The sequence below is a fragment of the Agelaius phoeniceus genome, chromosome 35, assembly GCF_051311805.1.
Source record: "Agelaius phoeniceus isolate bAgePho1 chromosome 35, bAgePho1.hap1, whole genome shotgun sequence".
Classification (NCBI taxonomy): domain Eukaryota; kingdom Metazoa; phylum Chordata; class Aves; order Passeriformes; family Icteridae; genus Agelaius; species Agelaius phoeniceus.
Genome location: NC_135299.1, coordinates 2,332,421 through 2,351,759, shown reverse-complemented (window position 1 = coordinate 2,351,759; position 19,339 = coordinate 2,332,421). Strand labels below are relative to the sequence as shown.

Below are 19,339 nucleotides of genomic sequence, written 5' to 3'. Positions count from 1 at the left end.
CAGGGTGGCTCAGTGCCTGCCTGCCCCAACACAGCACACACGCACACTCACACATCAAGCACATACAAATCATGCTTGCACACACAGCCTGCACACCTGCACACACATCACACACATCTGCACACACACCCTGCACACCTGCACACACAGATCATGCTTGCACACACAACCTGCATTCCTGCACACACACCTACACACATATCCTGCACACCTACACACACACTGTGCACACAAATCATGTTTGAACAAACACATCACACATTTGCACACACATCAGACATGGATGCACACATGAACAATGCCTGAGCACACACATTATACACTGTGCACACACATCAGACACAAACAACACGGGAATACACCAATCACACATGTGCACACACATAATGTTTGAACACACTAAACACACATGTGCACACACACCAGACATGGCTGCACAAACAAACAGCGCCTGAACACACACATCACACACTGTGCACACACATCAGACATGGCTGAACAATGCCTGAACACACACATCACACAGTACACACACACGTCATGTTTGAATCACACACTGTGCACACACATAATGTTTGAACACACCAATCACACACGTGCACACACATCAGACACGGCTGCACACACAAACAATGCCTGAACACACCAATCACACACTGTGCACACACATTACACACAGCTGCACACATGAACAATGCTTGAACACACACATCACACAGTACACACATATGTCATGTTTGAATCACACACTGTGCACACACACCAGACACAAACAACACCTGAACACATACATCGTACACTATGCACACACGGCATGTTTTGAATACATGCTATACATATTTATATACAATATATTCATGTTTGAATACATCATACACTGTGCACACAAATCATGTTTGGACACACCAATCACACATGTGCACACACATCATACACAAAAATCACACTCACATATCACACACTTATCACACCTGTATCACACATGTATCTCACCCATATCACACCCATATATCACACTTATCATACACTTCTCTAATGCATATCTTACACACTTATTTCACACATACCTCACACATCACACACATAAATCTCACACACTTATCACATCCATCTCACCCATATCACACAATTATCTCACACATATCTTACACACTTATCACACCCATATCATACTCATATCACACATATCTTACACACTTATCACACCCATATCATACTCATATCACACATCTTACACTTATCCCATACGTATCTCACACATATTTACACACTTACCACACCCGTATCTCTCCCATATCACACACTCATCTCACGCATACCTTACACGCTTATTACACCCATATCATACACATCTCACACATATCTCACACTTATCACACACGTATCTCACCCTTATCTCCCCCTTATCTCCCCTCCCCAGCCTGGGGTCCCCTCCCGCTGTCCCCCCTCCCCTCCCGAGTGCGCACGCGCGGGTTCGCCCCGCCCCCTCCGCTTTAGCCCCGCCCCGGCCCCGCCCCCGCTCCCCCTCCCTCCGGCGCTGCGGCCGCTCCGCTCCGAGGCCGCGGCGCGTCCCCGCCATGGCCGCCCGGGCCCCCCGCTTCCCTCCGGCCCCTCCCGCCGCCCGCCGCTCCCTGCCGATCCCCGCCGCCCTCCTGCCCGTCCTGCTCCTGCTCGTGGCCGGCCCGCTCGGCGGGGCCCGCGGTGAGTGAGCGGCCGCGCCGGACCCGGCCCGCACCGGGCACAACATGGCGGCGCCCCCGCCCCCGCCGTGAGGGGAACGGGGAGGACCGGGGAGGGGTCGTGAGGGGGAGCGAGGAACGATGGAGGGAAGCGAGAGGGAGGCGATGTGGGGAGCTGAGGGCAGCGGGGAGGAAGGGCCGGGGCCTGCCCGAGCCTGGGGGCGGCTGTGGGGCGGGCGGGTGTGGGGTGAGGCCCTGGGGAGGTTTTAGGGTGAGGGAAAGGGGGTGAGAGATGGCTGGGGGTGTGAGGAGGCCCTGAGGAGTTTGGGGGCGGGGAGACTCAGGGGTGGGTGTTCCAGGGTGGTGGATCATGGGGTGGGGGAGGCGAGAGGCTTGGAGGTGCCTGGAGGTGCCCCCAAGGCTGCGAGGAGGCTCCTGAGCGGTTCGGGGCGTGGATAGGTGTGGGTGGTTCAGGGTGACAAGAAAGATTTGGGGGTGGGATCTATGGGGTTAGAGGGTCTGGTAGAAACGGGGATTCTTTAGGCATCAAGGACGTGTGTTGGATGTTTGGGGCTCGCAGGTGGGGTGCGGATAGGGGTGGGTGTTTCAGGGTGAAGGGAAGGATTTGGGGTGAGATCTATGGGGTTAGGGGTTCTGGAAGCAGGGGGGACTCTGAAGGCATCAAGGACGTGTGTTGGGTGTTTGGGAGGTGTGGATAGGTGTGGGTGTTTCAGGGTGAAGGATTTGGGGTGAGATCTATGGGGTTAAGGGTTCTTAAATCAGGGGGGACTCTGAAGGCATCAGGAAGATATGTTGGGGTGTTTGGGGCACTCAGGGGCTCGCAGGTGGGGCATGGATAGGTGTGGGTGTTTCAGGGTTAAGGGAAGGATTTGGGGTGGGATCTATGGGGTTAGGGGTTCTGGAAGCAGGGGGGACTCTGAAGGCATCAAGGACGTGTGTTGAGTGTTTGGGGGGCATGGATAGATGTGGATGTTTCAGGGTGAAGGATTTGGGGTGAGATCTATGGGGTTAAGGGTTCAGGGGGGACTCCGAAGGCATCAAGGACGTGTGTTGGGTGTTTGGGAGGTGTGGATAGGTGTGGGTGTTTCAGGGTGAAGGATTTGGGGGTGAAATCCATGGGGTTAGGGGTTCTTAAATCAGGGGGGACTCTGAAGGCATCAAGGACGTGTGTTGGGTGTTTGGGGCCTCACAGGGGGTGTGGATAGGTGTGGGTGTTTCAGGGTGAAAATCCATGGGGTTAGGGGTTCTTAAATCGGGGGGACTTTGAAGGCATCAAGGACGTGTGTTGGGTGTTGGGGGGTGTGGATTGGGGTGGGTGTTTCAGGGTGAAGGATTTGGGGTGGGATCTATGGGGTTAAGGGTTCTGGAAGCAGGGGGGACTCTTGACAGCATCAAGGACGTGTGTTGGGTGTTTGGGGGCTCACAGGGCTGTGTGGTTTGTGTGAACCAGAGCTGGTCTGGGGCTTTGTGGGGTGGGGATGTGTTGGGGAGAGGCAGTTGGGGCTGGGGGTGGCTCCCAGTGCTGGGGGTCCTGCAGTGCCAGGGGATGCTCTGAAGAGGCCTGGGCTCCCCTTGGGAGGAGATTTGGGAGCCTTCAGCCTCAGGTTTTGGGAGCCAATGATGGAGATTGGGATTTATGGGTTTCACAGAGGATAGGCTTGGGGGTCTCAGAGGTGTTTTCTGGGCTTGTCACAGAGATGTGGATCAGCCCAAGGTGGGAAGTGCCACCGTGTTGTCGTGGAATTTCTGGAGTTTGTGGCCTCTTCCCCACTGTCCTGTGGCCCATGCTGGGGTGAACTTGGCAGCCCCCTGTGCCCCAGAGGTGTGGCTGTACCATCCAGCCCTCTGCAATCTGCACTCTGGGCTTTTAAGGAACCTTTCCATACCCTGTGTGGGCTTTTAAGGAAACCTTTCCATACCTGAGCTTCTGGAGCAGCTGTAAATATTTGTTTGGAAGGAGGTGAGGGAAGATGAACTCTTTGTGTCTCTTGTTTGTTCCATGTTGATCCTTTTCCTTTCCCTGGTCCTGCTGCTCATGGGGCAAGAGTGAGAGGTCTCAGCTCTGGGGTCGGGAGGAGCAGGAGGCTCCTTTGGGCTTTTAAGGGAACCTTTCCATGCCTTGTTTGGGCTTTTAAGGAAACCTTTCCATACCCTGAGCTTCTGGAGCAGCTGTAAATATTTGTTTGGAAGGAGATGAGGGAGGAAGAGCTCTTTGTGTTTCGGTTGTTTGCTCTGTGTTGATCCTTTTCCTTTCCCTGGTTCTGCTGTTCATGGGGGAAGAGTGAGAGGTCTCAGCTCTGGGCTTGGGAGGAGCAGGAGGCTCCTTTGGGCTTTTAAGGGAACCTTTCCATACTCTGTTTGGGTTTTTAAGGAAACCTTTCCATACCCTGTTTGGGTTTTTAAGGGAACCTTTCCATACCCTGTTTGGGTTTTTAAGGAACCTTTCCATACCCTGTGTGGGCTTTTAAGGGAACCTTTCCATACCCTGTGTGGGCTTTTAAGGAAACCTTTCCATACCCTGAGCTTCTGGAGCAGCTGTAAATATTTGTTTGGAAGGAGGTGAGGGAGGAAGAACTCTTTGTGTCTCTTGTTTGCTCTGTGTTGATCCTTTTCCTTTCCCTGGTCCTGCTGCTCATGGAGGAAGAGTGAGAGCTCTCAGCTCTGGGCTTGGGAGGAGCAGGAGGCTCCTTTGGGCTTTTAAGGGAACCTTTCCATACCCTGTGTGGGCTTTTAAGGGAACCTTTCCATACCTGAGCTTCTGGAGCAGCTGTAAATATTTGTTTAGAAGGAGGTGAGGGAAGATGAACTCTTTGTCTCTTGTTTGTTCCGTGTTGATCCTTTTCCTTTCCCTGGTCCTGCTGCTCGTGGGGGAAGAGTGAGAGGTCTCAGCTCTGGGCTTGGGAGGAGCAGGAGGCTCCTTTGGGCTTTTAAGGGAACCTTTCCATACCCTGTTTGGGCTTTTAGGGAAATCTTTCCATACCCTGTTTGGGCTTTTAAGGAAACCTTTCCATACCCTGAGCTTCTGGAGCAGCTGTAAATATTTGTTTGGAAGGAGGTGAGGGAAGATGAACTCTTTGTGTTTTGGTTGTTTGCTCTGTGTTGATCCTTTTCCTTTCCCTGGTCCTGCTGCTCATGGGGGAAGAGTGAGAGCTCTTAGCTCTGGGGTTGGGAGGAGCAGGAGGATTCTGCTGCAGGTTTGGGACAAACAGAGGATCTCAACTCCAGTTTTAGGAAGGAAATTGATTTGGGATGAACTGGAGGAAAGATTTTCCCAGAGGAAACCCTTGAGTGAACATCTCTGGGGACAGAGCATGGGCTGGTGGCCACTCTGGTGTTCAGGGCTTCCCAGAGCAGCCCAGCTCTGTGGCCATGGAGTTGATCACTGTTGTGGAACTCAGGGACCTGTTCTGACACGTTCCACTCTGGAATATTTTTCTCCTCCCCAACCTCTCACCGTTTGTGCTCTGCATTCCCACCTGACGGTCGAGGGTAATAACTCTGTGTGTGTGTGTGTGTGTGTGTGCAGATCTGGGCTTGTTAGAGCACACAAAATGGCTTCAGACCTCACCTGGGCAGCAGGTGAGGCTTTACCTGGGAGTTTCTGGAATTTGGGGATAGAAAGGAGCTGTTGGGAGGAGAGCAGCTGTGATTTGGTGGAACCCCAGCCTTACAAGGCTGTTTCAGCTCCTCTGTGCTGAGTGGCAGAGCAGGATCAGATCAGACTCGTGGCACGGCTCTTTTCAGGCTTTCACTTAGCTAAAAACTGCTGTTTATTAAAAAAAATCCTAATTAATAAACAGGAAAAGCCCAATTGACTGTCCAAATCCCCTGGAAACTCGGCGACTCGCGGTGCCTTTGATTTTGGCCTCTACGAGTGCTGATTGTTTCCGCTTTGATTCAGTGCAAGGTGTGAGCTCAGCCTGGGCTGGAGGGAGCTGCACTCATGGAATGAGGCACAGGGATCACCCTGGGAATTGTTCCCTGCTCCAGCAGCCACCGTGCGCCTTTGGAATGCAGGGGCTGCCCTCGCTATTGTGCTTCATAGCAGAGATTTAACAGCTACTTATTTCGGGAAAGGCTGGGGAAAAAAAAACATCTGAATTTCTGCAGGGCTGGAGAGGCAGGAATCTCTGTTCCTGTGCACACAACAGTCCCTTGGTGCCTTCTCAAAAAAAAAAAAAACCAAAAAAAAAGGGAAATAATCAAGGAAAATCATCTTAAAAAAAAAAAAAAGGAAAAATAATATTTAAAAAAAGAAAGGAAAATAATCAAGGAAAATAATATTGAAAAAAAAGGGAAATAATCAAGGAAAATCATCTTTAAAAAATAAGGAAAATAATAAAGAAAAAGAATATTTAAAAAAAGGAAAATAATAAAGGAAAATAAATAATCTTTAAAAAAACAAGGAAAATAATCAATCTGAAAAAAAAAGGAAAATAATCTTAAAAAAAGGGAAATAATCAAGGAAAATCATCTTAAAAAAAAGGAAAATAATCTTAAGAAAAAAGGGAAATAATCAAGGAAAATAATCTTAAAAAAAAAGGAAAATAATCTTAAGAAAAAAGGGAAATAATTAAGGAAAATAATCTTACAAAAAAAGGAAAATAATCTTAAGAAAAAAGGGAAATAATCAAGGAAAATAATCTTAAAAAAAGGGAAATAATCAAGGAAAATAATCTTAAAAAAAGAAAAAGGGAAATAATTAAGGAAAATAATCTTTAGAAAAAAGGGAAAAAAAGGGAAATAATCAAGGAAAATAATCTTAAAAAAAGAAAGGGAAATAATCAAGGAAAATAATCTTTAAAAAAAGGAAAATAATCTTAAAAAAAAAAAGGGAAATAATCAAGGAAAATAATCTTAAAAATAAAAATGGGAAAATAATCTTAAAAAAAAGAAAGGAAAATAATCAAGGAAAATAGTCTTAAAGAAGGAAAGGAAAGGAAAATAATCTTAAAGAAAACAAGGAAAATAATCAATCTTTAAAAAAAAAAAAAAGGAAAATAATCAAGGCTCCTTTGCAGAGGGGTGTTGCAGGTCGGCTTTGCTTGAAATAAATCAAAAACCCCCCCTGGGGGAATAATTTTGGGGCAGCAGATTTTATTATTAACACCACCTGCTTCAAATATTTACCCAGTTAAATCAGGCAAGCTCTGCTTGAGATCCCCAAGTTCTATCCTACAACTTTCCAAGAAAGCCTTTCCCTGACTGGAAATTACAACCAGTGTCCAACAAACATTCTTGAACTCGTCCAGCTCCTTGGCCAGACAGCTTGGGTTGGTTTTTGCTTTTGTGATTTGTTGATTTTTTGGGGTTTTTTTGTCCTTTTCCCTGCCAGCAGCGGATGCTCCGGAAGCGGCCGTTGCGAAAGGAGCCCGGGCCAACGTCAGCTCTGTCAGCAGCAAGCAAAGTTCACTGGGTGGTGACAGGGGGAATGTGTCCTGCCCTGGGCACAGCAGGCAGCAATTGCTTCTCTGGTTTATAGAGATGAAATTCTGGCTGAAAACTCCTTATTTAAGCTCCTGGTTCTCAGCTACCTTGTGCTTCTCACTGTTTATTTCTTTTTATTTCAGTAGAAAAAACAGAGCCTTGCCTGTATTTTAAATCTTGATAAAGTCTTGCTGCTTTTTGTGGCCTTCTTGGGAGCGTGGATTGCTGGGTGTGGGAATGTTGACCACATATTAAACAATTTCCACTCTGGAAAAGCCTGAGAAAAGCCAGGATGGGTCTGAAGTGTTGTTGCTAAACGTGGGCATCAGGTGTGCAGGGTGTGTGTGGTCTCTTGGCTCCTAAATTGGTTTCCTGACCAGTTAAAACACAAAATAGCTGAGCCCAGAGAGGGAGTGGGGAGCTGTGTGTCCTGTGCTGGGTGTAAGAGCAACAGCAGAAACATCAATTAACTTCATCACCTTCTAATTAACCCCTTAATGATGAGGCTCCTGTCACTTCCTAAGTGTTGTTGCTAAAGGGGGGCATCAGGTGTGTAGGGTGTTCTTCCCCCCAGCACCAGTCTGTGTGGTCTCTTGGCTCCTAAACTGCTTTCCTGACCAGTTAAAACACAAAATAGCTGAGCCCAGAGAGGGAATGGGGAGCTCTGTGTGTCCTGTGCTGGGTGTAAGAGCAACAGCAGAAACATCGAGGCTTCTTCTAATTAACCCTTTAATGATGAGCTCCTGTCACTTCCTAAGTTTTGTTGCTAAATGTGGGCATCAGGTGTGCAGGGTGTGTGTGGTCTCTTGGCTCTAAATTGGTTTCCTGACAAGCTAAAACACAAAATAGCTGAGCCCAGAGAGGGAATGGGGAGCTGTGTGTCCCCAGAGCAACAGCAGAAACATCAAGGCTTCTTCTAATTAACCCTTTAATGATGAGGCTCCTGTCACTTCCTAAGTGTTGTTGCTAAAGGGGGGCATCAGATGTGCAGGGTGTTCTTCCCCCCAGCACCAGTCTGTGTGGTCTCTTGGCTCCTAAATTGGTTTCCTGACCAGTTAAAACACAAAATAGCTGAGCCCAGAGAGGGAATGGGGAGCTCTGTGTCCTGTGCTGGGTGTAAGAGCAGCAGCAGAAACATCAAGGCTTCTTCTAATTAACCCTTAATGATGAGGCTCCTGTCACTTCCTAAGTGTTGTTGCTAAAGGGGGACATCAGGTGTGCAGGGTGTTCTTCCCCCCAGCACCAGTCTGTGTGGTCTCTTGGCTCTAAACTGCTTTCCTGACCAGTTAAAACACAAAATAGCTGAGCCCAGAGAGGGAGTGGGGAGCTGTGTGTCCCCAGAGCAGCAGCAGAAACATCAAGGCTTCTTCTAATTAACCCTTTAATGATGAGGCTCCTGTCACTTCCTAAGTGTGGTTGCTAAACGTGGGCATCAGGTGTGCAGGGTGTGTGTGGTCTCTTGGCTCTAAACTGCTTTCCTGACAAGCTAAAACACAAAATAGCTGAGCCCAGAGAGGGAATGGGGAGCTGTGTGTCCCCAGAGCAACAGCAGAAACATCGAGGCTTCTTCTAATTAACCCCTTAATGATGAGGCTCCTGTCAATTCCTAAGTGTTGTTGGTAAAGGTGGACATCAGGTGTGCAGGGTGTTCTTCCCCAGCACCAGTCTGTGTGGTCTCTTGGCTCCTAAATTGGTTTCCTGACCAGTTAAAACATAAAATAGCTGAGCCCAGAGAGGGAATGGGGAGCTCTGTGTCCTGTGCTGGGTGTAAGAGCAACAGCAGAAACGTCAATTAACTTCATCAACTTCTAATTAACCCCTTAATGATGAGGCTCCTGTCAATTCCTAAGTGTGGTTGCTAAACGTGGGCATCAGGTGTGCAGGGTGTGTGTGGTCTCTTGGCTCTAAACTGCTTTCCTGACAAGCTAAAACACAAAATAGCTGAGCCCAGAGAGGGAATGGGGAGCTCTGTGTCCTGTGCTGGGTGTAAGAGCAACAGCAGAAACATCAATTAACTTCATCAACTTCTAATTAACCCCTTAATGATGAGGCTCCTGTCACTTCCTAGGTGTTGTTGCTAAACGTGGGCATCAGGTGTGCAGGGTGTGTGTGGTCTCTTGGCTCTAAGCTGCTTTCCTGACCAGTTAAAACATAAAATAGCTGAGCCCAGAGAGGGAATGGGGAGCTGTGTGTCCCCAGAGCAACAGCAGAAACATTGAGGCTTCTTCTAATTAACCTCTTAATGATGAGGCTCCTGTCAATTCCTTATTTACAATTCATTCAGAAGCTCTTTTGTGCTCCTGGAGTAGATGCAGGGAAAGTTCTGCACTTTAAAGCCACATTCTTCCTGCCTCCTTTATTATTTTTTTTAATTCTTTTTTCCATTTCGTGGGTTTTTCTTGTCAGCCCTGCTGCCTTCACGTCAGGTCCAGCCTGTGCCAGGGGACTGCAGCCAGCTCAAAGAAGTTGAAACTCTTCCTTCCAACTTGAAATATCCCAGGATAATGCTTAGTTTCTGGATGCCTTGCTTTAAAGTGCTTTGTTTTTTTCATAGTGCTTTGCAGCTGATTTTAACTCTGTTTTGTGCAGCAGCAGTGGGTCAGTAAATACCATAAGCAGCAAAGAGAAAAGTTTTGGTTCCAAACAGGAGGAGAAATTGGAAGGGAAATGAGAAGTGGGGAAGGTGCTTGAGGTGGTGGTGCTGTACCTGTGGAAGGGCTCCTTTCCTCAGCTCCTCAGTGAGGAATGGGCAGGGACAGCATCCAGAGCTGGCCTAACACTGGGTTTGGAGGCACTGAGTGGAGCTGAGCTGGCTCTGGGGTTTGGAGGGGACACCTGGGGAGCCACTTTGGACTGGAGTTTATCCCAGCAAGGGGTGGAGGATCCCACTGGGGACACCAAGCAGGTGAATATGAGTGTGAAGGGCCAGCAGGGTGATCAGAGGGATGATGGAGCACCTTGAGGTGAGGAAAGGATGGGAGAATTGGGATTGTCCAGCCTGCAGAACAGAAGCTTTGGCCTGACCTGATTGTGGCCTTTGTAGTATTTGAAGGGAGTCTGCAAAGAAAAAAGAAGAGGGGGAGAATCTTTGCAAGGAGCTCCAGGACAAGAGGGAATGGTTTCCCAGTGCCAGAGGGCAGGGCCAGGTGAGGTTTTGGCAAGAAATTCCTCCCTGGGAGGGTGGGGAGGCCCTGGCACAGGACACCCAGAGGAGCTGGGGCTGCCCCTTCTGTGGAAGTGTCCAAGGCCAGGTTGGAGGGGGCTTGGAGCCACCTGAGAGAGTGGAAAATGTCCCTGCTGATGGCAGTGGGGTGGAACAAAATGAGCTTTAAGGTCCCTTCCAACCCAAGGCATTCCAGGATTCCATGAGAATATAATGGAATAATAATATTCCATGAGAATATAATGGAATAATAATATTCCATGAGAATATAATGGAATAATAACATTCCATGAGAATATCATGGAATAATAATATTCCATGAGAATATAATGGAATAATAACATTCCATGAGAATATAATGGAATAATAACATTCCATGAGAATATAATGGAATAATAATATTCCATGAGAATAAAATGGAATAATAATATTCCATGAGAATAACATTCCATGAGAATATAATGGAATGATAATATAATGGAATAATAATATTCCATGAGAATATAATGGAATTATAATATAATGGAATGATAATATAATGGAATAATAATATTCCATGAGAATATCATGGAATGATAATATAATGGAATAATAATATTCCATGAGAATATAATGGAATAATAATATTCCATGAGAATATAGTGGAATAATAATATTCCATGAGAATATAATGGAATAATAACATTCCATGAGAATAACATTCCATGATAATATAATGGAATAATAATATTCCATGAGAGTATAATGGAATGATAATATAATGGAATGATAATATTCCATGAGAATATCATGGAATGATAATATAATGGAATAATAATATTCCATGAGAATATCATGGAATAATAACATTCCATGAGATTATAATGGAATAATAACATAATGGAATAATAACATTCCATGAGAATATAATGGAATAACAATATTCCATGAGAATATAATGGAATAATAACATTCCATGAGAATAAAATGGAATAATAACATTCCATGAGAATATAATGGAATAATAATATTCTATGAGAATATAATGGAATGATAATATTCCATGAGAATATAATGGAATAATAATATAATGGAATAATAATATTCCATGAGAATATCATGGAATAATAACATTGCATGAGAATATAATGGAATAATAACATTGCATGAGAATATAATGGAATAATAATATTCCATGAGAATATAGTGGAATAATAATATTCCATGAGAATATAATGGAATAATAACATTCCATGAGAATAACATTCCATGATAATATAATGGAATAATAATATTCCATGAGAATATAATGGAATAATAACATTCCATGAGAATATAATGGAATGATAATATAATGGAATAATAACATTCCATGAGAATATAATGGAATGATAATATAATGGAATAATAACATTCCATGAGAATATAATGGAGAGCAAATCTTGATTCTTTCAGTCCTTCATCCCAGGGCTCAGTGTCCCTCATCATTGCCTCTGGAGGGGTTCTGGCTGTTTCCCTGGATCTCTGCTCCTTTATCCAGCTGGACAAGGAGCACACAGGCACTGCTGGGCACACCTGGGCTCCCTCAGCATGAATTCCTGACCCTGTGGCATCCAGGTTGCTCTTTTTTATTTTGGCCCAGCACACAGGCAGACACTGCCAGGTATTTCTTTCTTCCAAGCATGTTTACACACGTCCCTCTTCATTAAAGCATCCAAAGAAGCTCCCAAACCAATTGTTGCCCATTTCTGTTGCTGAAATTATTCTGCTGCAGCATGAAACTGCTGCTCCCAGAGTGGGGCTCATTAAGTTTGGTGCTGCACAAAGACAAAATCAACTGTTCCCTCAAAGTCAGGGGAATCATTCTTTCAGCCTCAATTCAAATTGTTGAAAAACAAAAAAAAAATCTGTTTGTCTGGTAAATACATGGGTGGTTATTGGCAATTTTATCAATGATCATCTTCAGGTTAATGATCCTCATCCATATTGATCAGGGAGAGTTCAGCCCTGAGCAAATGGCATCTTCCTTAGGCACAGCTTTGGGAGATGCTGGAAAATGTATTCCTAAAGGTGGTTAACACCATGGCAGGAGATTCTGCTGGGAAACTTTCCCCTGTCTTGCTGCAGAGACATCTTGACACATGCAACTCTGGGTGAGAATAAATCCCTGCAAAATGAGCTGGGAGAGTTGCTGGGAAAGGAGGAGAAATGTTCTGTGCCTGTCAGAGCTCAGTGTTTGAGCCTCCCTGGAGCACAGAGCTCGAATCTACAGCCCCCCACCTGTTTGTTTGGATCCATTTTGGGAATACAGGTTCTTTTCATGGAGGGGGGGTTAGGAGGGAGAGAGCCAGCCCTTGGTTTTTTCCTTTTTTCTGTGGTTGATACAGGGGGATTTGGACACCTCTGTGCCCCAGGATCCTTTCAGAGCTGTAACCCAGGAACCTCATGGGGAGCAGAAGGAGTCAAACCCTGGGCTGGGATAGTCAGGGATTGAGGAGAGGTCACTCAACACTGCCAATAAATAAATAATTTTGTTATTGTCAGTGCTGAGTGACCTCTCAGGTTTTGGTGAACAGCAGTGAGGCCCAGCCTTGGATATCAAATCCCAGCAAGGTTTGCTCCAACCTGCTCCATCCCTCCAGTGAGAACAAAGCTTTTCAAGCTTGTTTGGATCCATTTTGGGAATACAGGTTGTTTTCATAGGGTTAGGGTTAGGAGGGAGAGACCAATCCCAGTGGTTTTTTTCCTTTTTTCTGTGGTTGATGCAGGGGGATTTGGACACCTCTGTGCTCCAGGATCCTTTCAGAGCTGGGGCTGTAACCTGGGAACCTCATGGGGAGCAGAAGCAGCTCTTGGGCTTGAAGGAATCACACCCTGGGCTGGGATAGTCAGGGATTGAGGAGAGGTCACTCAACACTGCCAATAAATAAATTTTTTGTTGTTATTGTCAGTGCTGAGTGACCTCTCAGGTTTTGGTGAACAGCAGTGAGGCCCAGCCTCAGATTGAACCACAGCAAGGTTTACTCCAACCTGCTCCATCCCTCCAGTAAGAACAAAGCTTTTCAAGCTTGTTTGGATCCATTTTGGGAATACAGGTTGTTTTAATGGGGGGGTTTGGAGGGAGAGAGCCAGCCCTTGGTTTTTTCCTTTTTTCTGTGGTTGATGCAGGGGGATTTGGACACCTCTGTGCCCCAGGACCCTTTCAGAGCTGTAACCTGGGAGCCTCATGGGGAGCAGAAGGAGTCAAACCTTGGGCTGGGATAGTCAAGGGTTGAGGAGAGGTCACTCAACACTGCCAATAAATAATATATTTTTGTTTATTGTCAGTGCTGAGTGACTTCTCAGGTTTTGGTGAACAGCAGTGAGGCCCAGCCTCAGATTGAACCACAGCAAGGTTTGCTCCATCCCTCCAGTGAGAACAAAGCTTTTCAAGCTTGTTTGGATACATTTTGGGAATACAGGTTGTTTTAATGGGGGGGTTAGGAGGGAGAGAGCCAGCCCTTGGTTTTTTCCTCTTTTCTGTGGTTGATGCAGGGGGATATGGACACCTCTGTGCCCCAGGACCCTTTCAGAGCTGGAACCCAGGAACCTCATGGGGAGCAGAAGGAGTCAAACCTTGGGCTGGGATAGTCAAGGATTGAGGAGAGGTCACTCAACACTGCCAATAAATAATATATTTTTGTTTATTGTCAGTACTGAGTGACTTCTCAGGTTTTGGTGAACAGCAGTGAGGCCCAGCCTTGGATATCAAATCCCAGCAAGGTTTGCTCCATCCCTCCAGTGAGAACAAAGCTTTTCAAGCTTGTTTGGATGCATTTTGGGAATCCAGGTTGTTTTAATGGGGTTAGGGTTAGGGTTAGGAGAGAGAGACCAATCCCAGTGGTTTTTTTCCTTTTTTCTGTGGTTGATACAGGGGGATTTGGACACCTCTGTGCCCCAGGACCCTTTCAGAGCTGTAACCTGGGAGCCTCATGGGGAGCAGAAGGAGTCAAACCCTGGGCTGGGATAGTCAAGGATTGAGGAGAGGTCACTCAACACTGCCAATAAATAAATAATTTTTGTTATTGTCAGTGCTGAGTGACCTCTCAGGTTTTGATGAACAGCAGTGAGGCCCAGCCTCAGATTGAACCACAGCAAGGTTTGCTCCATCCCCCCAGTGAGAACAAAGCTTTTCATGTTTGTTTGGATGCATTTTGGGAATACAGGTTATTTTAATGGGGGGTTTGGAAGGAGAGAGCCAGCCCTTGGTTTTTTCCTCTTTTCTGGTTGATGCAGGGGGATTTGGCCACCTCTGTGCTCCAGGACCCTTTCAGAGCTGGAACCCAGGAACCTCATGGGGAGCAGAAGGAATCAAACCCTGGGCTGGGATAGTCAGGGATTGAGGAGAGGTCACTCAACATTGCCAATAAATAATATTTTTTGTTGTTGTTGTCAATACTGAGTGACCTCTCAGGTTTTGATGAACAGCAGTGAGGCCCAGCCTCGCATCAAATCCCAGCAAGGTTTGCTCCATCCCTCCAGTGAGAACAAAGCTTTTCAAGCTTGTTTGGATGCATTTTGGGAATCCAGGTTGTTTTAATGGGGTTAGGGTTAGGGTTAGGAGAGAGAGACCAATCCCAGTGGTTTTTTTCCTCTTTTCTGTGGTTGATGCAGGGGGATATGGACACCTCTGTGCCCCAGGACCCTTTCAGAGCTGGAACCCAGGAAACTCATGGGGAGCAGAAGGAGTCAAACCCTGGGCTGGGCTGGTCAAGGATTGAGGAGAGGTCACTCAACACTGCCAATAAATAATATATTTTTGTTTATTGTCAGTACTGAGTGATTTCTCAGGTTTTGATGAACAGCAGTGAGGCCCAGCCTTGGATATCAAATCCCAGCAAGGTTTGCTCCATCCCTCCAGTGAGAACAAAGCTTTTCCTGCACAGGCTCTGCAGCTGAACCTTGGGCTTGTTCAGGCCGTGTCTCTGAAGGGCTGGGCTGGGCTCTGGGTGCTGGGTTTGGAGCAGGCCCAGCTCCAGCTCCAGCTCCTGCTCCTTGCCCGCAGCCGCATCGGGGGGAATGCAGCGCCCTGGCTCTGGGAACTGCTCCTTGTTTCCCTTCACCCCATCCATTTCCTTCAGCCCAGGCAGGTTTTTTATTAAGCAGATTATATGTTTGGCTCAAGAGGAGCTTTTCTTCCCCAAGGAAAAAAAGAATTCTGTTGGCATGAAAAGTCCTTTTATCCATTCCTGTCTCCTGCTTTGCCCTGGCTGCTCTCAGAGCACCTTGGAGATACCAGTGGGGGGCTCTGCTTCCCTTCTGTCCCCCACCCAAAGGCAATCAACAGTTTGCTTTTCCCTGGCTTCTGAGAAGTTTCTGATAGAAGAATTTGCCTTTCTGTTGAAGCAAACTGGAGTTACTGGAGCCACATGAGTTGCTCTGGAATTCTCCTCTTTGCCAGGAGCTTCCCAGTGAGCCCTGGTGCAGACAGGCCTTTCCTCCCTGGCACACACAGAAAAATTGCAGAGTTCCTGCCTGCAGCTTGAAGGTTCTGGCCAACAATACCTGGAAAACCCCTCAAGGGTCTCTGCTGAGAGGTGGAGAGAAGGACAGTGTGTGCTGAAGGCTCCATTCTCTTTGTTCCAGCTGCTCTCTAACCGTGGGGATTTTTGAGGTGCAAACATAAGAATTCAAGTTAAAAAAGAGCATTTGTCTCAGAGGGGGGTGAAGCTGTCTCAGGGTGAGGAGAAGCCGTGGGGCATCCCCCTCCTTTAGCAGGAAATTTTGGCTTTCTGCAGACAACAGATAAGGATCTCACTGTCTCCAAGCTGGGGCTCTGGTATCATACCTTGCAGGTAAACTGATTTTTTTTTGTTGTTGTTTTTTAATCCTACAAATGAGACTGAGCAGACATGACCTGCTTCTCTGCTTTCCCTCTCAGTTTCAGGCCAGATAATTCACTCAGAAGTTTACAAAACCAGTTTTAGTAGTGCATTGAAGTGTTTTGTTTGCTTTGTAGCTTCTGGAAGCAAAACTGCCATAGCCTAAATCTTGGAATTGAGACCTCAAAAATGAGTCTAACAGGAACAAAGTTCAGTTTTGTTGTATCTAAATCAAACTGAAAAGAACCTACACAGTGAAATGTGTGTGGGTTAAATGTTTTTAATTTGTACCTCGAGCTTTTGATAAGTAATAAGGGAGATGCTTTAAAAGACCATTTCCTTTTAAGTAGACATGAAGGCAGGAATGTGCCCTGGGTGCTCTTTGCCATCTTAGATTTTCATAAAATCTCCTTTATCACCAACCTTTGTTCCCCCAAGTGTGTGTATTTTTCAGAATTGTCTTTTCTGCACTCTGCTGACCATGGGAAAACACTGATCTTGGAGCTGTTTGAAGTGCATGTTACTGGAGGGGTTTTTGCCTTTCATTTCAACATTTCCTCTCAAAATCTTCAGAATTTATGGATATTCTCCACCCTTCTCAACACAGATCAGCCTGCCCTGTCCCTTTTCTGTCCTGTGTCCCTTTGCTGAGCACCTGGTAGGAAGCTCCATTTGCTCATGATTATTTTCAAAGGTCTCTCACTCCACAGCTCCTCAGCTTTTGATCACAGAGTTACAGAACCATGAAATACCTGAACTGGAAAGGGCCCACCAGGACCATCCAGTCCAATTCCTGCTCTTGTGGAGACATCCCAAAAATCCAAATCCTGAGCTCCTGGCAGCTTCAGGAGCCTGGGCAGTGCCCAGCACCCTCTGGGGGCAGAACCTTTCCCTGTACCCATCCTAAACCTCTCCTGAGCCAGCTCCAGCCCTTCCCTTTGCTCTCAGCACTGGCTTTTCACTGCAGCTTTGAATCTGTTGGTTCCAAACTAACCAGCACCCACATTGAGCCTGTCTGAAACAGCTCACAGCAGCAGCTGGAAAAGGAGGAGCAGAGTCCAGAGAGAATTAAGTGAATAGTAATGCAATTAAGGCTGATTGATTTACCCAGCTCTCTGGGATAAGGGCTAATGGGTGTCTTCCTCCTAAAGGAACCCTGAGGAAATCAGGACCAGCTTGTTTTTCATTAAGCTTAGGGTAACATGGCCCCACACACAAGCATTGAGGGTGATTTTGTGTGTGACTTTACACTGAGAGGATTTAGATCAGCTTGGGCAGGGTTAACTGTGGCACTTGGATCTTTTCAAACCCTTCTTCACACCCTCCCTACCTGAAAGCCCATTTCTGCAGCAGGTAAGGACACGTTTTGGATTCCCTCTGGGAAGTCTGGGAGAGCTGATGAAAGCTGCTGAAAACCCAGCTTGCTGCTAAACAAGCCCCACCCTTCTTCTTGACATTGTTGGATTCCTCTTTGTTCCCAAGGATGGCAAGGCCTGAGGATTTGCTTACAGTTTTTCAGGCAGCTTGAGAAAAGTACAATGACAGCTGGGAGGTGGAAAAATGTGGGAATCTGCCTCAGAGTTTCTCCTTCTCTTTATCCAAATAATCTTTGTGGAGAGCAGGCAAAAAGCCAGGAATTTATTTGACCCAAGGTAGTGTCTCAGATCAGGAAAGCAGTTATTAAATAAGTGGCTGATCTAGCTGGGCGTGCACGCTTGGCTCGTGCACTCAGCTGGGATTGGGTTTGCTTTGGCCTCTGCCAGCTGCTCATCCCTGGCCAGCAGGGAGCCTGCACACTCAGCCCAGGTGCAATCAGGTCAGTCAGTTGGAGGAATTGTTGATTTTTGGGTTGAGTCTGACCTGAGGTTGGGCTGGGAGAGGATCTCGGTCAGATCTCGCTCAGATCTCGCCCAGTTTGCAGGCATGACTTGCTTGGGTCAGGGCTGGTGGTCCCTGGCCTACCCAGATTAAGCAGCTCCAGGGAGCCTGGACACTCAGCCCAGGTGCAATCAGGTCAGTCAGTTGGAGGAATTGTTGATTTTTGGGTTGGGTCTGACCCAAGGTGGGGCTGGGAGAGGATCTCAGTCAGATCTCGCTCAGATCTCACCCATTTTGCAGGCATGACTTGGGTCAGGGCTGGTGGTCCCTGGCCTACCCAGATTAAGCAGCTCCAGGGAGCCTGGATGCTCAGCCCAGGTGGAATCAGGTTTGAGGAATTGTTGGGTTTGGGTTGAGTCTGACCCGAGATTGGGCTGGGAGAGGATCTCAGTCAGATCTCGCCCAGATCTCGCCCAGATCTCACCTGGATCTCACCCAGTTTGCAGGAATGATTTGGGTCAGGGCTGGTGGTCCCTGGTCAGCCCAGATTAGGCAGCTCCAGGGAGCCTGGACACTCAGCCCAGGTGGAATCAGGTTTGAGGAATTGTTGGGTTTGGGTTGAGTCTGACCCAAGGTGGGGCTGGGAGAGGATCTCACCCAGATCTCGCCCAGTTTGCAGGCATGACTTGCTTGGGTCATGGCTGGTGGTCCCTGGCCAGCCCAGATTAAGCAGCTCCAGGGAGCCTGGACACTCAGCCCAGGTGCAATCAGGTCAGTCAGTTGGAGGAATTGTTGATTTTTGGGTTGGGTCTGACCCAAGGCGGGGCTGGGAGAGGATCTCAGTCGGATTTCGCTCAGATCTCACCCAGTTTGCAGGCATGACTTGCTTGGGTCAGGGCTGGTGGTCCCTGGCCTACCCAGATTAAGCAGCTCCAGGGAGCCTGGACACTCAGCCCAGGTGCAATCAGGTTTGAGGAATTGTTGATTTTTGTGTTGAGTCTGACCCAAGATTGGGCTGGGAGAGGATCTCAGTCAGATCTCGCCCGGATCTTGCCCGGTTTGCAGGAATGATTTGGGTCATGGCTGGTGGTCCCTGGCCAGCCCAGATTAGGCAGCTTTGAGGAGCCTGGACACTCAGCCCAGGTGCAATCAGGTTTGAGGAATTGTTGATTTTTGTGTTGAGTCTCACCCGAGGTGGGGCTGGGAGAGGATCTCAGTCGGATCTCGCCCAGATCTCACCCAGATCTCGCCCAGTTTGCAGGCATGACTTGGGTCATGGCTGGTGGTCCCTGGCCTACCCAGATTGGCAGCTCCAGGGAGCCTGCACACTCAGCCCAGGTGCAATCAGGTCAGTCAGTTGGAGGAATTGTTGATTTTTGGGTTGGGTCTGA

The 19,339-nt window shown here is 47.2% G+C and overlaps 1 protein-coding gene across 3 annotated transcripts in view; it reads left to right on the top strand.

The window, feature by feature from the left end:
• The first annotated feature begins 1,505 nt into the window (after positions 1-1,505).
• Positions 1,506-19,339, top strand: part of ACVR1B (activin A receptor type 1B) — a 35,302-nt gene continuing 17,468 nt past the window's right edge. For all 3 annotated transcript variants that reach the window (XR_013185853.1, XR_013185854.1, XM_054649329.2), the window contains exon 1: positions 1,506-1,701. Coding sequence is in view for 1 of the 3 variants with exons in the window: in XM_054649329.2 (XP_054505304.2) it covers positions 1,578-1,701 (124 nt within the window). In the remaining 2 variants the exon portion in view is untranslated. The remainder of the gene's footprint in view (positions 1,702-19,339) is intronic.